The following is a 21,692-nucleotide window of genomic DNA, read 5'->3' as shown; positions in this document are numbered from 1 at the left end:
TTTCGCGTAACTACGGGTTTTTTTAGAATAAACAGTTTAAATTTTTGTAGAAACAGAAACGATTGATCGAGGTTCATACTCCCAGAAATCACGCGTTTTCGAAGTTTTAACTAAACGTAGAAATATAAGTAAAAAGAAAAAAAAATGACCAACTTAATTAGTTTTTACTTAGTATTAAAACTGCCATCTAGGTACAAAATAATAAGAGATTTGGAATTCATTGAATATGTAAAAAGAAATTTTACACTTGCAAAATTATCACAGGGAAAAGAAAGGTATCAAATTTTATCTAAGGCCAGGAGAATGAACATATAGATAAGGTTTTCGTTATCTTCATTGAGGAAAAGGTCGATTTTTACGATTTGAATGCAAAACATCGTATTAATGCTGTCAAGATCACTATTGTAATCAGGTAAGACTAAAACTTTTGGACAAAAAACAGCTCTTGTTTAATAATTACTTGAAAAGTGAAGCAGGGACTTCTGACTTCATGGGAAAAAAATATTGTTTCTAAAATTTAACTGTTAATATATGAAAATTAACTTAAATTTGTTTTTGGCAATAGAAAGTTTTCGAAATCAAATATTGCAGTTAGGTAAATATTCTATGTTTCTGGAAGTTATAATTTTGCATAAATTTCAGTTTACCTTTTCAGATTTTCCAGTCATACTAAATATCGTTTAAAAAGGACGGTAATTAATCGCAATACGTTAATAGTTGTACCATAATACTTAAGCAAACATCGAAAAATAAACGCTCCAAAGTGTAGTAAGAAATATGCACTATTATAATATTTGCCAGAGTTATGGTAATGGCAAGTTTTCAAAATTTTGCTACCACTGCCAGTTCATAAGATCCATTAAAAATTAAAACTCTGAAAAAATAAATTAATTCGACAACAAAAAACTTTAGAAAGTTTCAATCGAATTTAAAAAAAAACCGTCAAATAAATTTTAAAAAATCCATTAAATTCCATTCAAATGTAAAATAATTCCACCAATTCTATTTTCGCCAAGAGACCACGCATCGCAATACAGCTTCATTCATAATTACTAGATCTAGGTTTAAAGTTAAATGATAAAATGGCCTACTTCTGAACATTCAAAATTCTTTAAACACTTGCAGAACAAATTGAGATATTTTCTTAAAACTTGGATATATTGATTAAACTACAATTGTGCAAATTTGTTCAACTGTTATATATTTTTCGGTGGTCAAATGGTGTTTTCCAAGATATTATACAAAAATTGAAATTACGTAAAGTGACATTTGAGTTCGAGCAAATCATGAGTCATAAATAGAACATAAATTTAGTGGCTAGTAATATGATATAATAGTAATTATGAATGAAGCTGTATTGCGATAGCGTGGTCTCTTGGCGAAAATAGAATTGGTGGAATTATTTTACATTTGAATGGAATTTAATGAATTTTTTACAATTTATTTGACGGTTTGTTTTTAATTCTATTGAAACTTTCTAAAGCTTTTTGTTGTCGAATTAATTTATTTTTTCAGAATTTTCATTTTTAATGGATCTTATGAACTAGCAGTGGTAGCAAAATTTTGAAAACTTGCCATTACCATAACTCTAGTCGGTTCAGCAACTGGCTCCAACGCTGAGACCCTGGGCTCGAATCCCGACAGGGACTTGTATGTAATAAAATTGTATAAATTGATTAGGACCAGCCTAGCTGGGCAACAGCCTGTTGCTGGTCGTCACATTTGTATTTGTATTTGTAACTTGTTGGAAAAGTGTATCTCCCGATCATGTTCAACGGTACGATCACACTTTAAGCTGTAGTTACAGATTCCACTGAAACTTGAGCACTTCGTGACTGACTTATTCAGTCAAACATTAAAGCCATGGAAAAGTTATAAGATAAAGCAAAAAGTCGCCAATGTTAGGAATTTGGTTAGAAATGCATGCAAATATTTTCACGATCAAAATACATGAAATGGCAAACAAATTTTGCTTAAAATTTTTTGAAAATTATTAAAATACATGAATTTTTGAGGCTTTACTTGTTTGCCACTTGGAAAACATTATAAGGACACACATTAATTTTGAGACCGGGAACAAAAATTTGTATATTTAGTCGCATTAGATTATTTACAATATCCCAAAACTGTTACGCATAAAAATTGTTCACTTTATCTCTTTTGTTATCAGGCCGAACATCACACAACTCTCTGAATGTGAAATTTTTGCATACAAAAAATGTAGAATGAGTGGATGTGAAATTGCAAGGGAGGTAACAGATCTTAAACAGTAATTTATAATTTTTTTGAATAATCTAAAAGAAGTATGGCAAGAAAATCGTATAAGTAAGCTTTCAACTCTTACTAAGCGCCAGAAACAAACAATTGTTCACGGAGCTTGCTTAAAAAACAGAGTTCTACTGAAATTAAAAGATACATGAATGTACCTTGCACAAGCCGAACAATGCGTAATGTTTTGCAAAAGAATGGGGTCGTTTCCGATATTTCAAAAGTATTTTTTTCTGAAAGAACATGTTTAAAAACATAGGATCTAACCATTTTTTAAATAATTTGTTTAAGTTTAACATTTTTAAAAAATTACTTAAACCGGTTATCTTTCATTGTTTACATTTCTGGCCGATGTCATCACAAATGATGAAATGCCATTCCGTGTTGCCATTCACAGAGCAAAATATTTACTTCGCATTCGGACATTTTAAAAAATTAATTAAAAAATAAATGTTGGGGAAAAATGAAAGAATTGTTTGGATCCATGTTATTTTTATTTATTATTATTATTATTATTTTTTTTTGCTTATTCTATCAATTTCAAAGACTAAAAGTACTACTTTTGACTGAAGGAAACAACCCCATTCCAATGTTATATATGCTAAACTACGGTCACATTCACCTTACAAAGTTTCAAAAGAAACTTTGATTGTAATTCGCTTAGAAACACGTTTCTTTTGGGTCTCGGTGGAAATGTGTCGTATTTTCTGATGAAAAAACTTTTATTTGCACGGACCAGATGATTTTCACCATTACGGCGTGATTTGCAAAGCGAAACATTATTTTTACTTTCTTCTATATCTAAGATATAGAAGAAAGTATTGGACTCGTGCAGATTTTCGAATTTCGAATTTTGACGGATTCGAACGTTTTGAGGTGTGCTGAGTCCATTTCGACTATTTTTGGAACATGTCTGTCTTTCTGTGTGTATGTGTGTGTGTGTGTATGTGTGTGTGTGTGTATGTGTGTGTGTCACGTCTGTGTGTGACCAGTTTTTTGTGGCCACTCTACAGCAAAAACTACCGCATGAAATCGAACGAAATTTGGTACACATATGTGCCCCTATGTGAACTTGTGCCCATTGGTTTTTGGCGCAAATTCCTCCAAGGGGGGTGGAGCAATGGGACGTTTTTTGAGTTACGCGTGCTTGCTATTCCTCAGGAAGTAACTGGCGGAATCAAACAAAATTTGGTCCATATGTTGCCATTAACAGGAGCAGGTGCTGATTCAATTTTGGTGTCAATAACTCAAACGAGGGTTGAGCTATAGAACTTTTTTGTCGTCAATTGTGACTGCTGTATCTCAAGAAATAATGAACGGAATGAAAGAAAAATTTATCAGCAAGTAGTCCTTAGTGGGTATAAGAGCTGATTTTATTTTGGTGTCAACAGCTAAAAAGGGGGTGGCGCAATCGCCCGTTCTTTTTTCCCATTGTGAGTGCCCTATCTCAAGAAGTAATGCTACGTTCTGGATGAAATTTGGAATATATGTGAATCCATATGTAAACAGGCTTTGGTTCAATTTTGACGCCAATCGCTCTAAGAGGTGTTGATTTTTTTTTTTTTTTTTTTTGAATGAAAATAGCTTTATTAATGCAACAATAAGAAAGATAAATCGTAATAGATTGTCGTCTGCGTATTTCTCGTGATTTTTACTTTCTTCTATATCTAATATATAGAAGAAAGTATTGGATTCGTGCAAATTTTCGAATTTCGAATTTTGACGGATTCGAACGTTTTGAGGTGTGCTGAGTCCATTTCGACTATTTTTGGAAAATGTCTGTCTGTCTGTGTGTGTGTATGTATGTATGTGTGTGTGTATGTATGTATGTGTGTGTGTGTGTGTGTGTCACGTCTGTGTGTGACCAGTTTTTTGTGGCCGCTCTACAGCAAAAACTATCGCATGAAATTGAACGAAATTTGGTACACATATGTGACCCTATGTGAACTTGTGCCCATTGGTTTTTGGCGCGAATTCCTCCTAGGGGGGTGGAGCAATGGGACGTTTTTTGAGTTATGCGTGATTGCTATTCCTCAGGAAGTAACTGGCGGAATCAAACAAAATTTGGTCCATATGTTGCCCCTAACTGGAGCAGATGCTGATTCAATTTTGGTGTCAATAGCTCAAACGGGGGTTGAGTTATAGAACGTTTTTTGTCGTCAATTGTGACTGCTGTATCTCAAGAAATAACGAACGGAATCAAACAAAAATTTTTTGACAAGTAGCCCTTAGTGGGTATAAGAGCTGATTTTATTTTGGTGTCAACAGCTAAAAGGGGGGTAGCGCAATCGCCCGTTCTTTTTTTCCATTGTGAGTGCCCTATCTCAAGAAGTAATGCTACGTTCTGTTTGAAATTTGGAATATATGTGAATCCATACGTAAACAGGCTTTGGTTCAATTTTGACTCCAATCGCTCCAAGAGGTGTTGATTTTTTTTTTTTTTTTTTTGCGAATAAAAATAGTTTTATTAATGCAACAATTCGGAACTCCAGCGCTCGAATACGCTACCTTGCGGTGATTTACAAAACTGCAAATGAAGCGTTCCACGTGTGTCTGTTGACGTAAACACAGGCAGTTTGTTCTGAGTATTTATTAACGCAATCGATGTGTCTTAGTTTGCTTTCAGCTACAGAAATTAATTCGTCACTTAGTAGTATTCTCGGGCTTCTCAAAATAATGTTAGTTTTCATTATTTCCTTAATAATTGGTAAAAGCGAAAATACTGGATTAACAAACTTGGATAACGTTATACAAGGTAAAAAAATTTATTGTTTTGTATGAATTCGTAAGAATATGGGTTTTTTTTTTATCTTAAATTAATTAAACTTACCATATTTTACAGCAGCATTTAGTTGGAATGGACAGTATGCAAAATATTTTCTTGAATATATTATCGTAGAACAAAATGAATAACCGAGAAAGAATTTACTTTATTCCTTTTATTCTCAGCTGAAAGGTATCGCCAAATTTGTTTAGGGTTATATAGTTTTGGTATTGTGCGAGCAAAGTAGCCTTGGCGAGATTTCGCGTTTTTAGTTAAACCATTTTTAATTTTTATCATGAGTGGAATAAAATGGTAGTAAGATTACAGAATTCGATAAGTGAAAGGAAATAATGGTCAATCAACTGAAAAGAAAACTACCACCATATATCCGTGAGAATTTTGTTGATGATTTGCATAACATGACACAATTAAATCGTAACTCAGAAATTAGAAAAATCGAAACAGAAAATTTTTAAATTAACCGATTCGGGAATTCAAGAGAAATAACTCAGCTACAAATGGAAAACAAGTGCTAGCCAAAGCAAAGCAAAGAAGTATCATCTTCTTTCGATAAACAATTTGTAATGTCACATTGAATTTTCTAGCGTTAATTGTTATTCTTGTCAGGCCACAATTATTATTTAGTTTTATCAAGAATTGATAAATATCGAATTCAACATAGTGGAAAATATCTGCTTAGAACTACGAACTACGTAGTTTGCATTAATCGTTGACGTTTAGTAATGCTTCTTGAATTCTCATTTCTTTCTACGTGGGCCAGAATATCCACAAGACTTTGAAAATTAATTTAAAAAGAATAAAGCGAAAAAATCATACGTACGAACAAAAATCACAACACTTTTAGCATTTTCTTCGTTACCATGTGCGTTTGTTTTAGTTTTCAATTCCGCCATTAGACAGTGACTTCAGTGCCCCCTATAGTTCGTTGGAGTTGCGAATAAGAAAGATAAATCGTAACAGATTGTCGTCTGCGTATTTCTCGTGATTTTAATTGTATGGAAATGATCGGAAATATTATCTCAATGAATTAAAATTTTTAACTGTTGCCATCTTATGTTTTTTAATAAATAAAATATTTGTAATTAATTCAAGTAAGGCTTTTAAAGTAACTTTCAATTTTCGCTCTTTGCTTTGCTTTTACAATAATTCAGACATTGGGATGGTCGTCAAGTTTTTGCATGTGTCATTTTGTTTTTGTTAGGAATATTGCTTCCTCGTCAAGCATGGGGAGGGATCAGAAAAAGGAAAAATATAGAAGAAAGTTTCGTGATGGCCACAACATACTAGTTATTGAATGGAAATGATCGGAAATATTATCTCAATGATTTAAAATTTTTAACTGTTGCCATCTTATGTTTGTTAACAAATAAAATATTTGTAATTAATTCAAGCAAGGCTTTTAAAATAACTTTCAATTTTCGCTCTTTACTTTGCTTTTGCAATAATTCAGACATTGGGATGGTCGTCAAGTTTTTGCATGTGTAATTTTGTTTTTGTTGGGAATATTGCTTCCTCGTCAAGCATGGGGAGAGATCAGAAAAAAAAAGAAAAATATAGAAGAAAGTTTTGTGATGGCCACAACATACTAGTTTTTTTTTTTCAAACGAAAATTCGGAGACGGTTTTGTAATGGGTGTGGGCAGGATTTGCAGCTAATGGAGCATCATCAATTGTGTCCATTTGATCTCTCTTGAATTTAGAATCATATGCTGATATACTAGCTGAAAATTTATTACCTGAAGCACCCCTTATCACAGGTGGTGATTATTTATTTCAACAAGACAATGCAAGTTGCCATGTGTCTTGTGGATCACATTCATAGTTTGAGGCCAATTCAGTGATAATTCTGGACTGGTCGAAAATAAGTCTTTATTTAAAACCCATAGAGAATCTGTAGGGCCTTTTAACTAGAAAAGTGTCTAAGGATGGGACACAATATGCAAATTAAGACGAACAGACATCATCCATTGAATTAGCACGTAAAAACATTTCTGAATCAATTTTAACTGAACTTTTTAAGTTAACGATTGGACAATTGATGAGGGTAATTGAAAAAAAAAGTCATTTTGTAGAATGTTATATATTTTCGGGACATATATTTGTTTAATGGTCTAATAACTTTTTCCATGTTTCATATAATACATTTGTGTTAATTTGTGATTTAACAGTTATATTGTAATTTGATTTCATACTAACAGGTTTCTAATGCTTCTTATTTACAAGTAGTAAATTGTGTTTTAGAATTTGATTGCAGTTGAGGATTACTTTCATACATAACGCTCAGTTTTCAACGTGTCGTTATAATTTTTTCCGTGGCTGTATAGTTCAAGAGCCCATGAGTGCCAGACCTACGTCGTAGTATTAAGGCCCAAAAATTTTTTCCGTAAGGACATCGCAGTAGGTAAGAAAGATTTGCTATTAATTAAGCTGAGTCGCGCTGACTTTGGCAGGAAACAGGTAACAAAAATGCGCGTAAAATTGCTGAAAAGAGCTAACCATCATAGATTCATTCCATGTCACATGACTTGGTGGTCCCTATCCAACCATCACTGATTTGGAGGACGTTCTACAAAGGTACAGACATGCCTTTGAAACTAACTTATGCAAATTGTCAACTTCCAAGACACAATTCATGAGGATCTACGATATCGTAAAAAGAAAAGAAAAAGTGGGCTCCAAAATGACCTCCAATGGGGAAACTGCCAAACATGGCAATTCGTTTCACAAAGCTGATCCACTATTTTGGAGCCCCCTTTGTTTTGGATCCTAGATTCTCAGGATTTGGGTCTTGGAAGCTGAAAATTTGTACAGGTGAGTTTCAAAGGCATGTCCTGCACCTCTATTAAATTTCGTTCAAATCGGGGATGGTCGGGTGGAAACAACGAGGTCACTTGAGATGGAATGACTTAGTTTTTGACGCAACTTTGTTACCTGTTCCCTGCCAAAGCTAGCGCGACTCAGCTTAAATAATAGCAAACATTTCTTACCTGCTGTGATGTCCTTATGCACAAAAAATTCGGGCCTTTATGCTATGACGTAGGTCTGGCCCTTATGGGCTCTTACTCTATTAAGTTGCACCCTAGATTATCTGTCATTTGGGTAACCAAAGTAACCGAAATAAAGCGTACTAAAAATTTAACTAAAGATTGTGAGTATCGAACGATTTCCGTAAGTTCATAAAAATATCTTGTATATTAAAATCCGACCGCACTTATCTGCCTATACTCTGCTCACGGAAAACATAGACTGAAAGCAAACAAACAGGTTGCCACTATGCCACTTTTGGGGATTTTCTCCGAAATAATAACAGTAAAAGTAAACCAATAGTGTTCGTATTCGCCATCTGCTTCGTTCCTTGTCTGAGCCAAACACGTGATTGACGTCACCAACTGGCACATTCTTTTGTTTACATCTAGCCTATCTTTCCTGTGAACGCAGTATATTTATGTCATTCAAATTCCTCGGTAACGGTAGATAATTGGCTGTCGAACCAGGTATCAAAACATTCGAAATTTTACAAGGATCATGGATAACATAGATCTTTTTACGACTTTAACTAATAAATTAATTAGTATTTAGGCAAGTAGGGGGCGTAGCTCCCGAAGTACATCATCTTGAATGTGCCGAAGACGGCGTATTTCAGGGGAATTAATATGTGCAGTGTACACTAACTTGAACCAGTCGCCTCTGCAGCTAGTTAGAATAGTTATGTTATCGATTTTTTCAGTAAAATTTTTAAGAGCAGTCAATAATTATCGTAGCTCTAAAATTGAAACTCTCTTTAAAATGTTTAAGCAGAGAGATTTCATAATGAAATTGCCCAGTGGGTTTAAAAAATTAAATGCATTTTCTGACATATTTTTTTAGTGCAAAATGTATTGTGTTTTACATTTATTCCGCCTCTGTAAACTTTTGGCTATTTTTCCCTCTTTTTTATAGATGGCCGCAATGAAGAAAAAGCTTGTTATTGTAGGCGATTCTTCTTGTGGGAAAACCCGACTTCTATTCACAATCAGCAGAGGTCGATACGTGGATGATGAAGTTCGATTAGCATTTCAAGATTATGAAGCAGAGATAACTATCGAAGAAAAATTAGTAAGAAAAAAAATCAGCATAAAAATTATTTTTAACTTTGAAATATATAACTTTAATAAATTATTTCTGTTTCTAGTTTGAATTAAAAAGCAAAAAATACTAAATTAACATTAATTTCATTTTGTTTTTTAATAGGTTTATTACTATTTATTTATTTTTCCCAAATTCATTTCTCATGCGCTGAAATTTCTAGCACAGTGACGAAAGAAATATCACCAGAACCGAAGAGAAAAAAATGCCAAATAAATAAAAGTTACCCTTTTTAACCGACTTCAAAAAGGAGGCGGTTATCAATTCATACCGTATGTATGTTTTTTTTTTTTTGTTTGTCCACTCATAGCGTCTCACCTAGTGAACCGATTTTGATGATTCTTTTTTTAATGGATAGGGGATGGCTCAACTTAGGTCCCATTACTTTGTTTGACCATATTTGTTCTTTAGAAAAAAAGTTACGGGCAAAAAACAGTAAATTTTATGCAATTTCCCTATTAAATGTTTTTGTAGCGAAGTTCGCACTTTTCATCCGTAGACAACGGTGGCTCAGTGGTAGAATTCTCGCCTCCCACACGAGTGACCCGGGTTCAAATCCCGACTAGGACAAAGTGAATTTTACTAAAATTTCGTTTCTACTGTTTCCAGTATTTTCTCGAATCTTCTATTAATTTCTGTATCTTTCCAAGTCTGGAAAGTTCCAGCACTTTCTCAAGTTGTATATAAGGAGATGTAACGTTCATTCGTGGTTCTGAATAAAGATCTCGAGTTGAGACTAACGAGTATTCGCTTCATTTTGCTTTCACATTGTCTTCGCTATCTTCATCTACGCGACAATAGGAAACTCATTGTTATAAAAGTTTGGTGCCATATAACAGTAACATTAATAGTAATTGTAATGATAATTTTGAATGAAGGCTTCTTTGAAGCAAGCATCAAATTTCTTCAAGGGACATTTCGATAATGGGGAATCTGGCGCTGTCGTCTCATTTTTGGCGTAAATAATTTTATTTTAGTAACCCTGCTGATTTATAGTAACCCTGTGTGAATTATCAAAATCTTCCTTTCTTCAGCGCTATTGCTCCATAGTAGGGGTAAACCTAACCTGGAAGCGAGGTGATGCAGTGATTAGGATCTGCTTAGCCTTCACAATGCTACCATTAGGTTTGACTCAACTACTCTGTAGTATTTTTGTCGTTATCATCTATGCCGATAACAGATGATCGGGGCTAAGTAAGAAAATACAGGATTGCATCATGAACAACTTAGATGCTGTGGAATGTAAATTAGTTAGGAAAAACGTAATACTTAAATGGTTATAATTAAATTAACTACTCATGATTTCCAGAGAGGAACAAAGATAAGTTTTTAGTGCCAATCGCTTAAAGTTTAACGCGTGTCAATAGTTTTTTTTTTTAGTATGGAGCATTTTTAAGAAAAAAATGTGAAGTTTCGTGATGGTAACTTCTTATTATTTTTGAAATACCTACATTTACACTAAAAAGAATGAAATAAAAAAAATTTTGAAAGAAAAATAGAACCGACTTCAAAATTGCTCTAAAAAGTGAAAAATAATTTTATTCTTTAAACACCATCGATAATGCTTTTAAACATAATTTTTGAAGTTGGCGCAAAAACGATAGATAAAATCATTCACAGCCATAACTCAAATACAACTATAAATTTAACCAGGACCAGTTTCTTCACTATCACATACATTATGCATTGATGACAGCATATTTGAATAGCGATATAAATGTTTCATTCGTAACTTTGGATGCTTTTCTGAAAAAAAATATGAACGAAGCATGGTTACACTGGATTTTACGTTTTGTTTTTGCGCCAACTTCAAAAATTATGTTTAAAAGCATTATCGATGGTGTTTAAAGAATAAAATTATTTTTCACTTTTTAGAGCAATTTTGAAGTCGGTTCTATTTTTTTTTCAAAATTTTTTTTTTTATAATTGCAGTGTGATACTTTCTTCTCAACTGCACTTCAAAGACAACTGGTGCTTTAAAAATTAAAACTCCCTGGCGGCATAAAGTAAATAAATGAACACGATGCTCATCCTACACTTTTGCGTAATAACTATCTTCATCTTTATACGTTTATGAAAAAAGATGTTTGACCCGAACTGAATCTTTTTTCTCTCACACCGAAATCTATTTTATAACATTACTTATTTCTCTTTCCAGAACTAAACAAGCCGCCCAATATCAAATTTTGCAACATTTGCTATTTTTTTCTTTCCTTTCTCTGTCCTTACAACAAGCTTATCTTCCAACCTATATCAAATTTTGGAGCTATTTTGCTCTCATTTAGCTTTATCCCAAGCTAATTAGGATGTCCTTTTTTAACAGTTAAAGCAATTTCCTGAAAACAAAATATAACTCTTATGCAAAAAAGGAAAACTATCAGTTGCATATAACTTAGTTGGATCAGTTAATCAGGACGGTGAAGGTGTTCTTCTGTGAGGATGCATAACAGCGTCAGAACTTGGAAATTTGGAATTTTTTGATGAAATAATGAATTATGCTGTTCATTTAAATATTTTAAAAAGCAATTTAAAACTATTGCCTCAAAAATTGGTAATCGGAAACAACTTTGTTTTTTATCAAGATAACGATAAGAAGCACACGTTCGCGTTTGGTGCCTCAAAATTTGTCCTTAAGCTTAGAACTATTTCCTCAATCGCCAGATTTAAACTTAATGGAACATATTTGTAGATATCTGGTGGCTAGATTACGAAAATACACCATTGAAACGAAAAGTGAACTAGAAACAGTAAGACTCGTAGTGCGGCTGAACACTTACGCAGAAATTGCACAATAAAAGAAAGAAAAAAACAAATGAAATCTATTCCCAGACGTTTAAAAGCTGTTGTTGTTACTGCATGATATTCTATTAAATAAAAACTTAGTAAAATGTTAGTTTATTTACTAATTTTTTGACATTTTTTCAAAGTGTACGAAGACCTTTGTGAGATAAAACTTCCGGCACTTTTTGGTTTTTGATTTTTAAAAAATTAAGTTTTAATGTTTTATTAAAAGTGTTCATGTAGTTTTGTTAAAAATAGATCATAGATCCTATAATTAAATACCTATTCCGAAATATTAATGCTAATCAATGCATAGGGGCCTATTTAATTGAAAGTCGTAGGTGTATGAACACTTTTGGGAGCCACTGTATATACCCACAAGTAATCATAGCTGTCATCCGCCAAGAAATCGCAGATGATATTAAATGAATTGAGCAGGAAGGTATTGTAGAACTTTGAGGAGAAACAGGGGTGCAATGAATTTACATTTTTGGGAGGTTCGAAATTCTCAATTTGTCGAACGGAACTACAAATTTTGTCGAATGATGATAATTTTTCCGAATAAAACTCCAAATTTTGCCGAATCATCAGACAAAATTTGCCGAATAATGAATATTTTGGGAGGTCACAGTTACCTCCCACCGGAGCGTCCCAGTGAAGAAGCTTCACAAACGCATACAATATGAAGGTGTGGGCATTTAGGAGATTTAATTTTCAAAATGAAGTGATTCAGAGTGTGTAACATATATTGTAAAGATCATTGTTCATGAGTTATGCGTATAAACACATTTTTCAATAGGCTTTGCTATCGCTCATTTAGTCACATTTGAAATGTGGGACTTATTTCTGAAACACTCTATAAATTAAAACGTAAAAGTTATTATTACAAGGAAAGTGTCTCCTTTTAAAACTAGATGGATTTCTTTTTTAAAGCTATACAATATTTCAAATTGAAATTTTGCATGAGAACTATATTTTTCAGATGAAATTCGACCTTGTAGATACTCCAGGTTTGGAAGACTATGATCTTATAAGGACACTTTCATATGAAGATACGGACATAGTATTAGTTTGTTTCGCTGTGGATAACCAAGACAGCTTAAGCAACATTTCGAAGAAATGGATTCTGGAAGTAGAAAAGTACTGCCCGGGAGTTCCAGTCATATTGGTCGGTAACAAAAAGGTACATACAATACAAATTCCTTAACTTAACAATTCTTAATTACTTAATTATTCTTATTCGGATGTTCTGGCTACAATTCCAATGGAAACCAATAGCTAAAGAGGTTTTAATTTTATTTTAATGATATTCGGAAGTGAATCACAGTAATGCACTGATGGGCTGATGCCAAATGGAACAACTTACAAAAATCAAACTCTGAAATGTATATAGACACACATTTTGCATATACAATACATGTTAGAAAAATGAAGTAAAAAAGTAAATATTATGTATATAAGATGTTTCGTGAACACCCCAAATAACTGCTGCACCTCTAGATTTCCATTTGACTTGTAGAACAGCGTATATAAAAAATTTCCAAAGATCTGCATCTGTACTACCCATGATTTTCGAGAAAAATTCACGTCATATCCGGTGTTAGATTTAAAAAAAAAAAATTGAAATCATTTCTATAAATTGCATTCATGTGGTATTCTCATGCGTTCATATGGTAATTCTGGACATTTTCCCATTTAAATTTATGCAAACACCGACGTTCAGGTTTCTAATTAAAAGCTTTTATAGTCTCTTATACTGGATATGATGTCATAGTTTATTTTTGCACTTTTTTTCGAAAACCATGTATTGCCTTACAAAGATACAGTTCTTAGGGGAATTTTTTTGTGTTAAGAGGAATTTAGAGGTGCAGAGTTTATCTGGTGTTAATGGGATACACAGGCACAAAACAGGAATTTCATGAAAAGCCTTTTAGAAAATTTTGATTTGAAGAGTTTACTTTTTAAATAGTGTAGTTCATTAAAAAAAAATGTCATTTTTTCTTTTCTCCAAGTATCTTTTCGGCATAAATCTCGGGGGAAAAAAGAAAAGAAAAAAAAGCCTAGTAAATTTAATTACTATACTTTTAGACGTTTTTAATTCCAAAAATCACTTTTTTTTAAATATTAATACCATTTACTGCTCATTACATAGGATTTGCGAGATTTTGGGGAAGCAGATAACCGTCCAAACCTTGTGAATCCAGAAGAAGGGATGTTGCTTGCTGAAAAAATAGGAGCTCATAGCTACTTGGAATGCTCAGCCAAAACGTTCGATGGCGTGCATCAAGTTTTCGATACTGCTGCCCGACTGACTCTGCAAGTGAGTTTTACTTTTCTTCTTATCAAGCTACTGGCGGTACTCGCACGGCCTTGGCCGTGGTAGAAAATTAAAAGGCCATAAGGTTCGCCGATATATTTACAGGTAATTTTCTGTTTTGCGAAAAGTCATTTTGTTTATCAGAAACTCTACATGTTTCCGGGAGTTGTTACATTTTTCGATCTTTGACAACAAGTAGATTAGCGTCTAATACGTCCACAGCAGTATTTCTCGCGAGAAAAATGCAAAAGAAAACAAAAACATGTTTGTATGTAAACTGTGGCTCTATATTGTTGTTGCTCGGTGGAAGTGTCAAAGACATCGAATTCGTAGGAAATGTGGAGGGCAGTAAACGTGATAAGCAAACCATGGTTTCCTCAACATGCACCTCATCTGGGAGGTGGTTATGTGAATTCCTGAGCATCAAAGGACCGCTGCGATATGTTTGGAAAAAATCCAACGAAAACTGGATTTGCATAAGGAAAACCCCTCGGGCCTCGTGGGGTGCATTCGCACACTCCCACCATAGGTAGACGAAAACCCCTATGACAATTCCTGACCATCAAAGAACCGCTGTGCCAAATTTGGCAAAGATTCGACGAAAACTCTGTGGATTCGTAAAAGGAAACCCCTGGTGAGAGGAGAGGAGATCCGGTTGTGAACGAAAACTGCTCTGTATGTGAATTGAGTATTAAGGAACCTCTACGCAAAATTTTGCAAAAATAGGACGTAAACTGAATTTGCGTATGGAAAACCTCCGTGGGGTATTTTCGCATCCCACCCCCTATGAGGGACATAGGTAGGCGAAAAACTCCCTATGAAAATTCCTAAGTATCAAAGAACCGCTGTGCCAAGTTTAGCAAAGATTCGACGAAAACTCTGTGGATTCGTAAAAGGAAACCCCTGGTGAGAGGAGAGGAGATCCGGTTGGTGAACGAAAACTGCTCTGTATGTGAATTCTTGAGTATTAAGGAACCTCTACGCAAAATTTTGCAAAAATAGGACGTAAACTGAATTTGCATATGGAAAACCTCCGTGGGGTATTTTCGCATCCCACCCCCTATGAGGGACATAGGTAGGCGAAAAACTCCCTATGAAAATTCCTAAATATCAAAGAACCGCTGTGCCAAATTTGGCAAAGATCCGACGAAAACTGGATTCGTAAAAGGTGGGAGGGAGTTCCGATTGCGAACGAAAACTGCCCAGTGTGAATTTTGGTTAGTTAAAATATATAATACATTTAAAACTATAGTTTTTTTAAGTATTGATTTTATAAATGCAATTAATTTTTCTTCAGCAGATCCAATCCAGAATTCATATCATTAGGTGAATTAATTATCTCGTCAATGTCATTATATAACAAGCAATAAACTAAAAGCAAGAAAATAAAATAATAGTTTAAAAAATTAAAAAACTAAAAAAAAAATTAAAAAAAAACCACGCTTTTGTAGCAAAATGAACTAAGAAGTAAAAAATAATCTTTGGATGATAGTAATTGATCAAACACTAAATTTTAATGTAATACAAAAAACCGTGGGGTGCTGTCTATCTAACTTTTTGGCATGGATAACAAGAAAACATTCAAGACAACTGATAAGCCCCCCCCCCCAGGCTTTTTTGTATTAAATTAAAATTAAGTGTTTGGTCAGTTACCAAACACATATCACCCAAAGATTATTTCTTACTTTTTAACCGACTTCAAAAAGGAGGCGGTTATCAGTTCATACCGTATGTATGTTTTTTTTTTTTTTGTTTTGTTTTTGTTTGTCCACTCATAGCGTCTCACCTAGTGAACCGATTTTGATGATTCTTTTTTTAATGGATAGGGGATGGCTCAACTTAGGTCCCATTACTCTGTTTGATCATATTTGTTCTTTAGAAAAAAGTTATGGGCAAAAAACCGTACATTTTATGCAATTTCCCTATTAAATGATATTGTAGCGAAGTTCGCACTTTTCATCCGTGGATTAAAGCCCTGGATACTTCTCTTAAGTGGCGACACACTTTGATCCATGCACTGCGCGCCGCTTTCGACCGCGATTGGAAGCGGGCAGTCACGTGGGTTCAGTCCGCCATTTTGTGTCGTTGCCTGTGTGATTTCACTGTGCGGAATACTAGATATTTTCTCTTTGCTATTCGTATTTTTCATTAAACGCTATCTTTAATGTGAAGATGCCTTGGTGTAATGCATTAAGATGTTCTAACAGTTCAAAATTACTATATCGAAATACATTGAAATATTATTTATGTATTTTAAATGTTTTCATCAATACTGCTCTGCAATTTCAGATACTCTTTGAAACTCTTGTTGAAATTGTAATATTTTTTACTTTTCATGAAACTGTCTGATGGTTGGTTAATTTTCATGGGATAATAAGGACATTCACTAAAATCATCATAAATAGTTCCTTCAAATATTGTAAAGCTCAACTATGTAACGGCACCTAATAAATTACTAGCAGTAGTAAAATATTTGCCCTGTTTTTAAAACTGATTAACTGATTTTTCTGAGTTTAAGATAACAAAGTCGTCAAAATTTAAATATACTAATTATTTTACTTATTTTTAATGTAAATTTTCTATTGTTTAGTTAGTTTCAAAGCATCTCAATAACTGTAGCAAAATTATTTTAAGAACACGTCGTTTTGGTTTTAATTGTGTCATAGCCATGAGTTTCAGTGTGTTGCCAAGTTAATTATTTATCTATTTTGCGCATAAAAATTAAGATATTAAAAGTATGAAATTATTCATAAAAAAAATTAAGTTTCTTTGAGATTATAGTAACATGTAACTCAAGTCAAGTTAGATAATTACGTAAAGATTTTTTTTTTTTTTTTTTTTTTGCCCGGAAAAAAATCTGTTTTCGTTTAATTTTTATTTTGATGCGAAAACATTTTTAATAAAAAATATATATATATATATATATATATATGATTTATCCTAGTATCTGTTAATTTATAAATTCAGTATTACTATTTATAACAGTTCGTCACAGATGTAATCTGCACTCTTTTATTTGAATTCCTATTTGTATCAAATAATTCAATTATTATTATTTTTTAAATATTGATTTAAAACTGGTTATATTTTATTATCAGTTCGTTGAATTTTTAAAAACTAGTAGTATCCTTAAAAATCAGGTTTTAATGAAAGGCATTTTTTAATGTAAAATCGTCATGAAAAACAAGAAAGTGTTGGTAAAATGTAAAAAAAAAAAAAAAAAACATAGAAGAGTCCTGCTGAAAATAAAACCTTATTAGTTAAAGCAAATAGAAATTTTGCTATTTTTTAGAAGTGAATAATTTTTCATAACAAAACTACACACATTAGTAATATAAATGATACTGCTTTGCATGAATAAGTTCAAACTGTTGCCCACAAATAATTTATTATATAATTAATTTAGCTCACTACTGTTCTCCTCAATAGTGGATTTAAGGGGAGCAGGGGGCCCGTGCCCCCCCCCCAAAAAGGATGAGTTTATTTAACTATTTTATTCACTATTTTTTAATTAACTTCTCCATAGCATTTTTTTTATATAGTTAATTAAACAGAGCACAAAACACACATGGAGCATATTTTGAATAATAGCATTTTTTTTTTGCTAAAGAAGTCATACTGGAGTACTAGAGTGGCAGAAAACATTTAAACATTTAACTCGCTGGTTTTGAATTCAAGGGAACGTAATATCGCGATTCGTCCATTAATTTTTCTTTGATGGAATCAATAACTAACATTCTTCAAAAAATGTGCAGGAATGCCTAAAAGAATTATTTTGATCCAGGAAGCTATTTGCGAAATAATAGCTTTTTCCTTTTCAGCTTATAAAAAATGCAAAATGAAAGAAATCATATCGTAGTTTCTTGAGAAAACCATGATATTAATGGAGGCGGCATGTAATATGAATATGTTATCTAAACTGTATCATGACGTCAAGAACAATCAGCAACTGCTTTGAAATCCACACAGAAATTGTCCTGAATTTTTCAGTAAAACTTATATGTTTAATAGCTATGATTTTCTTAATTAAATAATATTTTATAGTTAAAATACTATAAAATAATATTAAAACCTCAAATGCGGTATGGGTATATTTTTTTTATTGAATAACCTTGCCCTAGTTTTATAATCATTACGACATTGTTCCTAAAATTAAAACCGCTAATTGTATAGCATTTCGGTAACATTATTATAGTTTAGTATTTAATTGGCTTGAAACGTTAAAGAAGTTTTACGTCCACATTCAAAGTATATTGGTACATAATATGTATGTACTTAGAAGTGGATCATTAGTTTAAGGGATTCTAAAAAAATTAAAAAAAAAAAAAAGACATTTTGAAATAAAGTAATGAAAACTTTGTTACGAAACATCGTATGTGGCAGGGGGAAGGAGGAGGTGCTATTCAATTTCTCGGGTCCCCTCCGAGAGATTTTTCTGTATCCGCCCCTGGTTCTACTACACCAACTTTCTAATAATAAAACGCATATTTAAAACACTTCAAGCAATTTGTAACTGAGAAGGTCTATATGGGGGAAAAAAGAAATTACTCTTAAAAATGGTCGAAAATTTCTTCAAAACACCTTTTTACTAATATTCGGTTCAATAATAAAAAAAATATTTTACTAAGGTAAAATTCAACATTTTTGTATGTATATTATCAGTTACATAAGTTACGATTAAAAATCTGTAAACATTCGTTGATAAAAATCTACTTTTTAATGAGGGAAACTCTATTTTTCTACTGTTCAGATAGGGAGAAAGTTGCGGAACGACACAAAATGGCGGACGCTGGAGCGTGTCGCCACTTAAGAGACGGATCGAGAGCTTTACCGTGGATAACGGTGGCTCAGTGGTAGAATTCTCGCCTCCCACACGAGCGACCCGGGTTCAAATCCCGACTAGGACAAAGTGAATTTTACTAAAACTTCGTTTCTACTGTTTCCCGTATTTTCTCGAATGTTCTATTAATTTCTGTATCTTTCCAAGTCTGGAAAGTTACAGCACTTTCTCAAGTTGTATATAAGGAGATGTAACGTTCATTCGTGGTTCTGAATAAAGATCTCGAGTTGAGACTAACGAGTATTCGCTTCATTTGGCTTTCACATTGTCTTCGCTATCTTCATCTACGCGACAATATGAAACTCATTGTTATAAAAGTTTGGTGCCATATAACATTAATAGTAATTGTAATGATCGTTTTGAATAAAGGCTTTTCTAAAGCAATACAGTGATTTAGAGCCGAACTTCTTACTTTTACTGAAATATCTACATTTACACTAAAAAGAATGAAATAAAAAAATTTTGAAAAAAAAAAAAAAATAGAACCGACTTCAAAATTGCTCTAAAAAGTGAAAAATAATTTTATTCTTTAAGCACCATCGATAATGCTTTTAAACATAATTTTTGAAGTTGGCGCAAAAACGATAGATAAAATCATTCACAGTCATAACTCAACTACAACTATAAATTTAACCAAGCCCAGTTTCTTCACTATCACATAAATTATGCATTGATGACAACATATTTGAATAACGATATAAATGTTTCGTTCGTAACTTTGGATGCTTTTCTGAAAAAAATATGAACGAAGCATGGTTACACTGGATTTTACGTTTTGTTTTTGCGCCAACTTCAAAAATTATGTTTAAAAGCATTATCGATGGTGCTTAAAGAATAAAATTATTTTTCACTTTTTAGAGCAATTTTGAAGTCGGTTCTATTTTTTTTCAAAATTTTTTTATTAATTCATTTTGCTACAAAAGCGTGTTTTTTTTAACTATTATTTTTTTCTGGTTAAAAACACTTTGTTTTCCCAAGACGCGTTTTTTCAATAATAAAGAACATTTTTGAAAAATATTTAACTCAGCATTTTGGAGGGAAGGGAGCTGCCCTCCTCTGGGTGTACCAAGGAACAGAAGGGTACAAATTTTCTAAATTGTAAGTAAATTATGTAAAGGACATTCCACCTTAAAATCAGAAACTGAAATCCTTTCCGGTAAAACGAATACCTAATTCTAAAACACGGAATCGTTAAAAAAGGCATTGAATTTAATATCTAAAACATTGTCCAAAGCTCTTTCCTAAATTTAATGCACAAATCGTTAAAGAAAAAAAGGGAAGAAGGGGGGGGGGGGAGGGGAGGAAGATCGATTAATTTTGGTCAAACCGTTACTTCTCGAAACAAAAAAGTTAATTTTAATGTATTGTCTACAATATATGTATATTAAGAAAAAGTAAATAATATGCAAATGTGCTTACCGTATTTTTTTTTATGTATGACAGCATGATGCTGTGAAATTATTACGAAGAATAGTTTCACCGCAAGGACCAAAATGGGGAAGAGCAAATTTCTTGCGCTTCGTATACTCTAGCTTTTGACTAACGACATGTACTATAGACATATCTGTACTATAGACATAATGAAATAGCATTTACTGCTCCACATATGAAGAAAAATGCTAATACGTATATGCATTAATTAGCATCATGTCATCGTGTGTTTTCAGCACTTCAAAAGCAAAAGATTTCTCTTTTGAATAACATGTTTAGACATAACAAGGCAATGTTTTTTTCTTTTAGACAGGCAGCGAGGAGAATTACTTGTTTTAATGAGCAGTATAATTTCACTGCCACTATTAGACGTAGTGAAAAGTTCGTTTTTTTTTTGGTTGGAGATTAATTTGGAGCATTTTTGATTGGTAGAGCTCGACGCCTTTTTGACTACGGCGCCTTCGTGTGCCGCACGACCTTGCATATAGGGACGGCGCGGCCCTAACCAGCTTGATACACAATTCTGACTCACAGTGAAACTTCCTGATAAATCATGATCTTACTCATAAAATCAAAAAAATCAAATGACAAAAAATAACAATACTTTTAAAGAAACATTTACAGCAGCATAGAAAAATATTTTATTTGTCATTCTGTATCAAAAGATTTATTTTTTATCCATTGTAATTTATTTGGTTCCATTTGTTGCTTTTACAGAATCTTTAAAATGCTTATCAGTATTATTGCTGACACATTATGTTATGTGTGAACTTTCTGAAATGTATTTATTCATTTTTGTTTTCAGTTCCCTAAAAATGTAGCAGTAAAAAGAATAAATGATGATTGAAATAAAACGAATGCATTAAAGAATCTGAAGGAGAAATTAAACTTTTTTTTTCTTCAGTTTTTCAGTCAGTCAGTTTCATTCTTTCCTACAGGTCACGTTGTTTCTTTCACTGTGGGTGTTGAAATGTTACGAGCATATGTTAAATAACTACCATTAAAAGAAAATTATTCATAAACATTTTATTTTTGATGTACTAATTTCCTTCATAAGAATATTTGAAATAAAAATAATCAGAGAAGTGTCTTTTGCACTCTTGTGTTAAATATAGAATAGTTGCTAAATACTTTTTTCAAAACAGA

The 21,692-nt window shown here is 32.7% G+C and overlaps 1 protein-coding gene across 1 annotated transcript; it reads left to right on the top strand.

The window, feature by feature from the left end:
* Positions 1–335: 335 nt before the first annotated feature.
* On the top strand, positions 336–21,449 carry LOC129217862 (ras-like GTP-binding protein RHO). The gene is made up of 5 exons (XM_054852185.1): positions 336–412; positions 8,992–9,147; positions 12,941–13,141; positions 14,111–14,278; positions 21,352–21,449. Exons 2-5 carry the CDS (start codon positions 8,992–8,994, stop codon positions 21,391–21,393), a joined length of 567 nt encoding a protein of 188 aa, XP_054708160.1. The 5' UTR covers positions 336–412; the 3' UTR covers positions 21,394–21,449.
* The last annotated feature ends 243 nt before the right edge of the window (positions 21,450–21,692 follow it).

This window comes from Uloborus diversus, chromosome 1 (genome assembly GCF_026930045.1).
Source record: "Uloborus diversus isolate 005 chromosome 1, Udiv.v.3.1, whole genome shotgun sequence".
NCBI classification, from domain to species: Eukaryota; Metazoa; Arthropoda; class Arachnida; order Araneae; family Uloboridae; genus Uloborus; species Uloborus diversus.
This window is presented reverse-complemented; position numbering and strand designations above follow the sequence as displayed.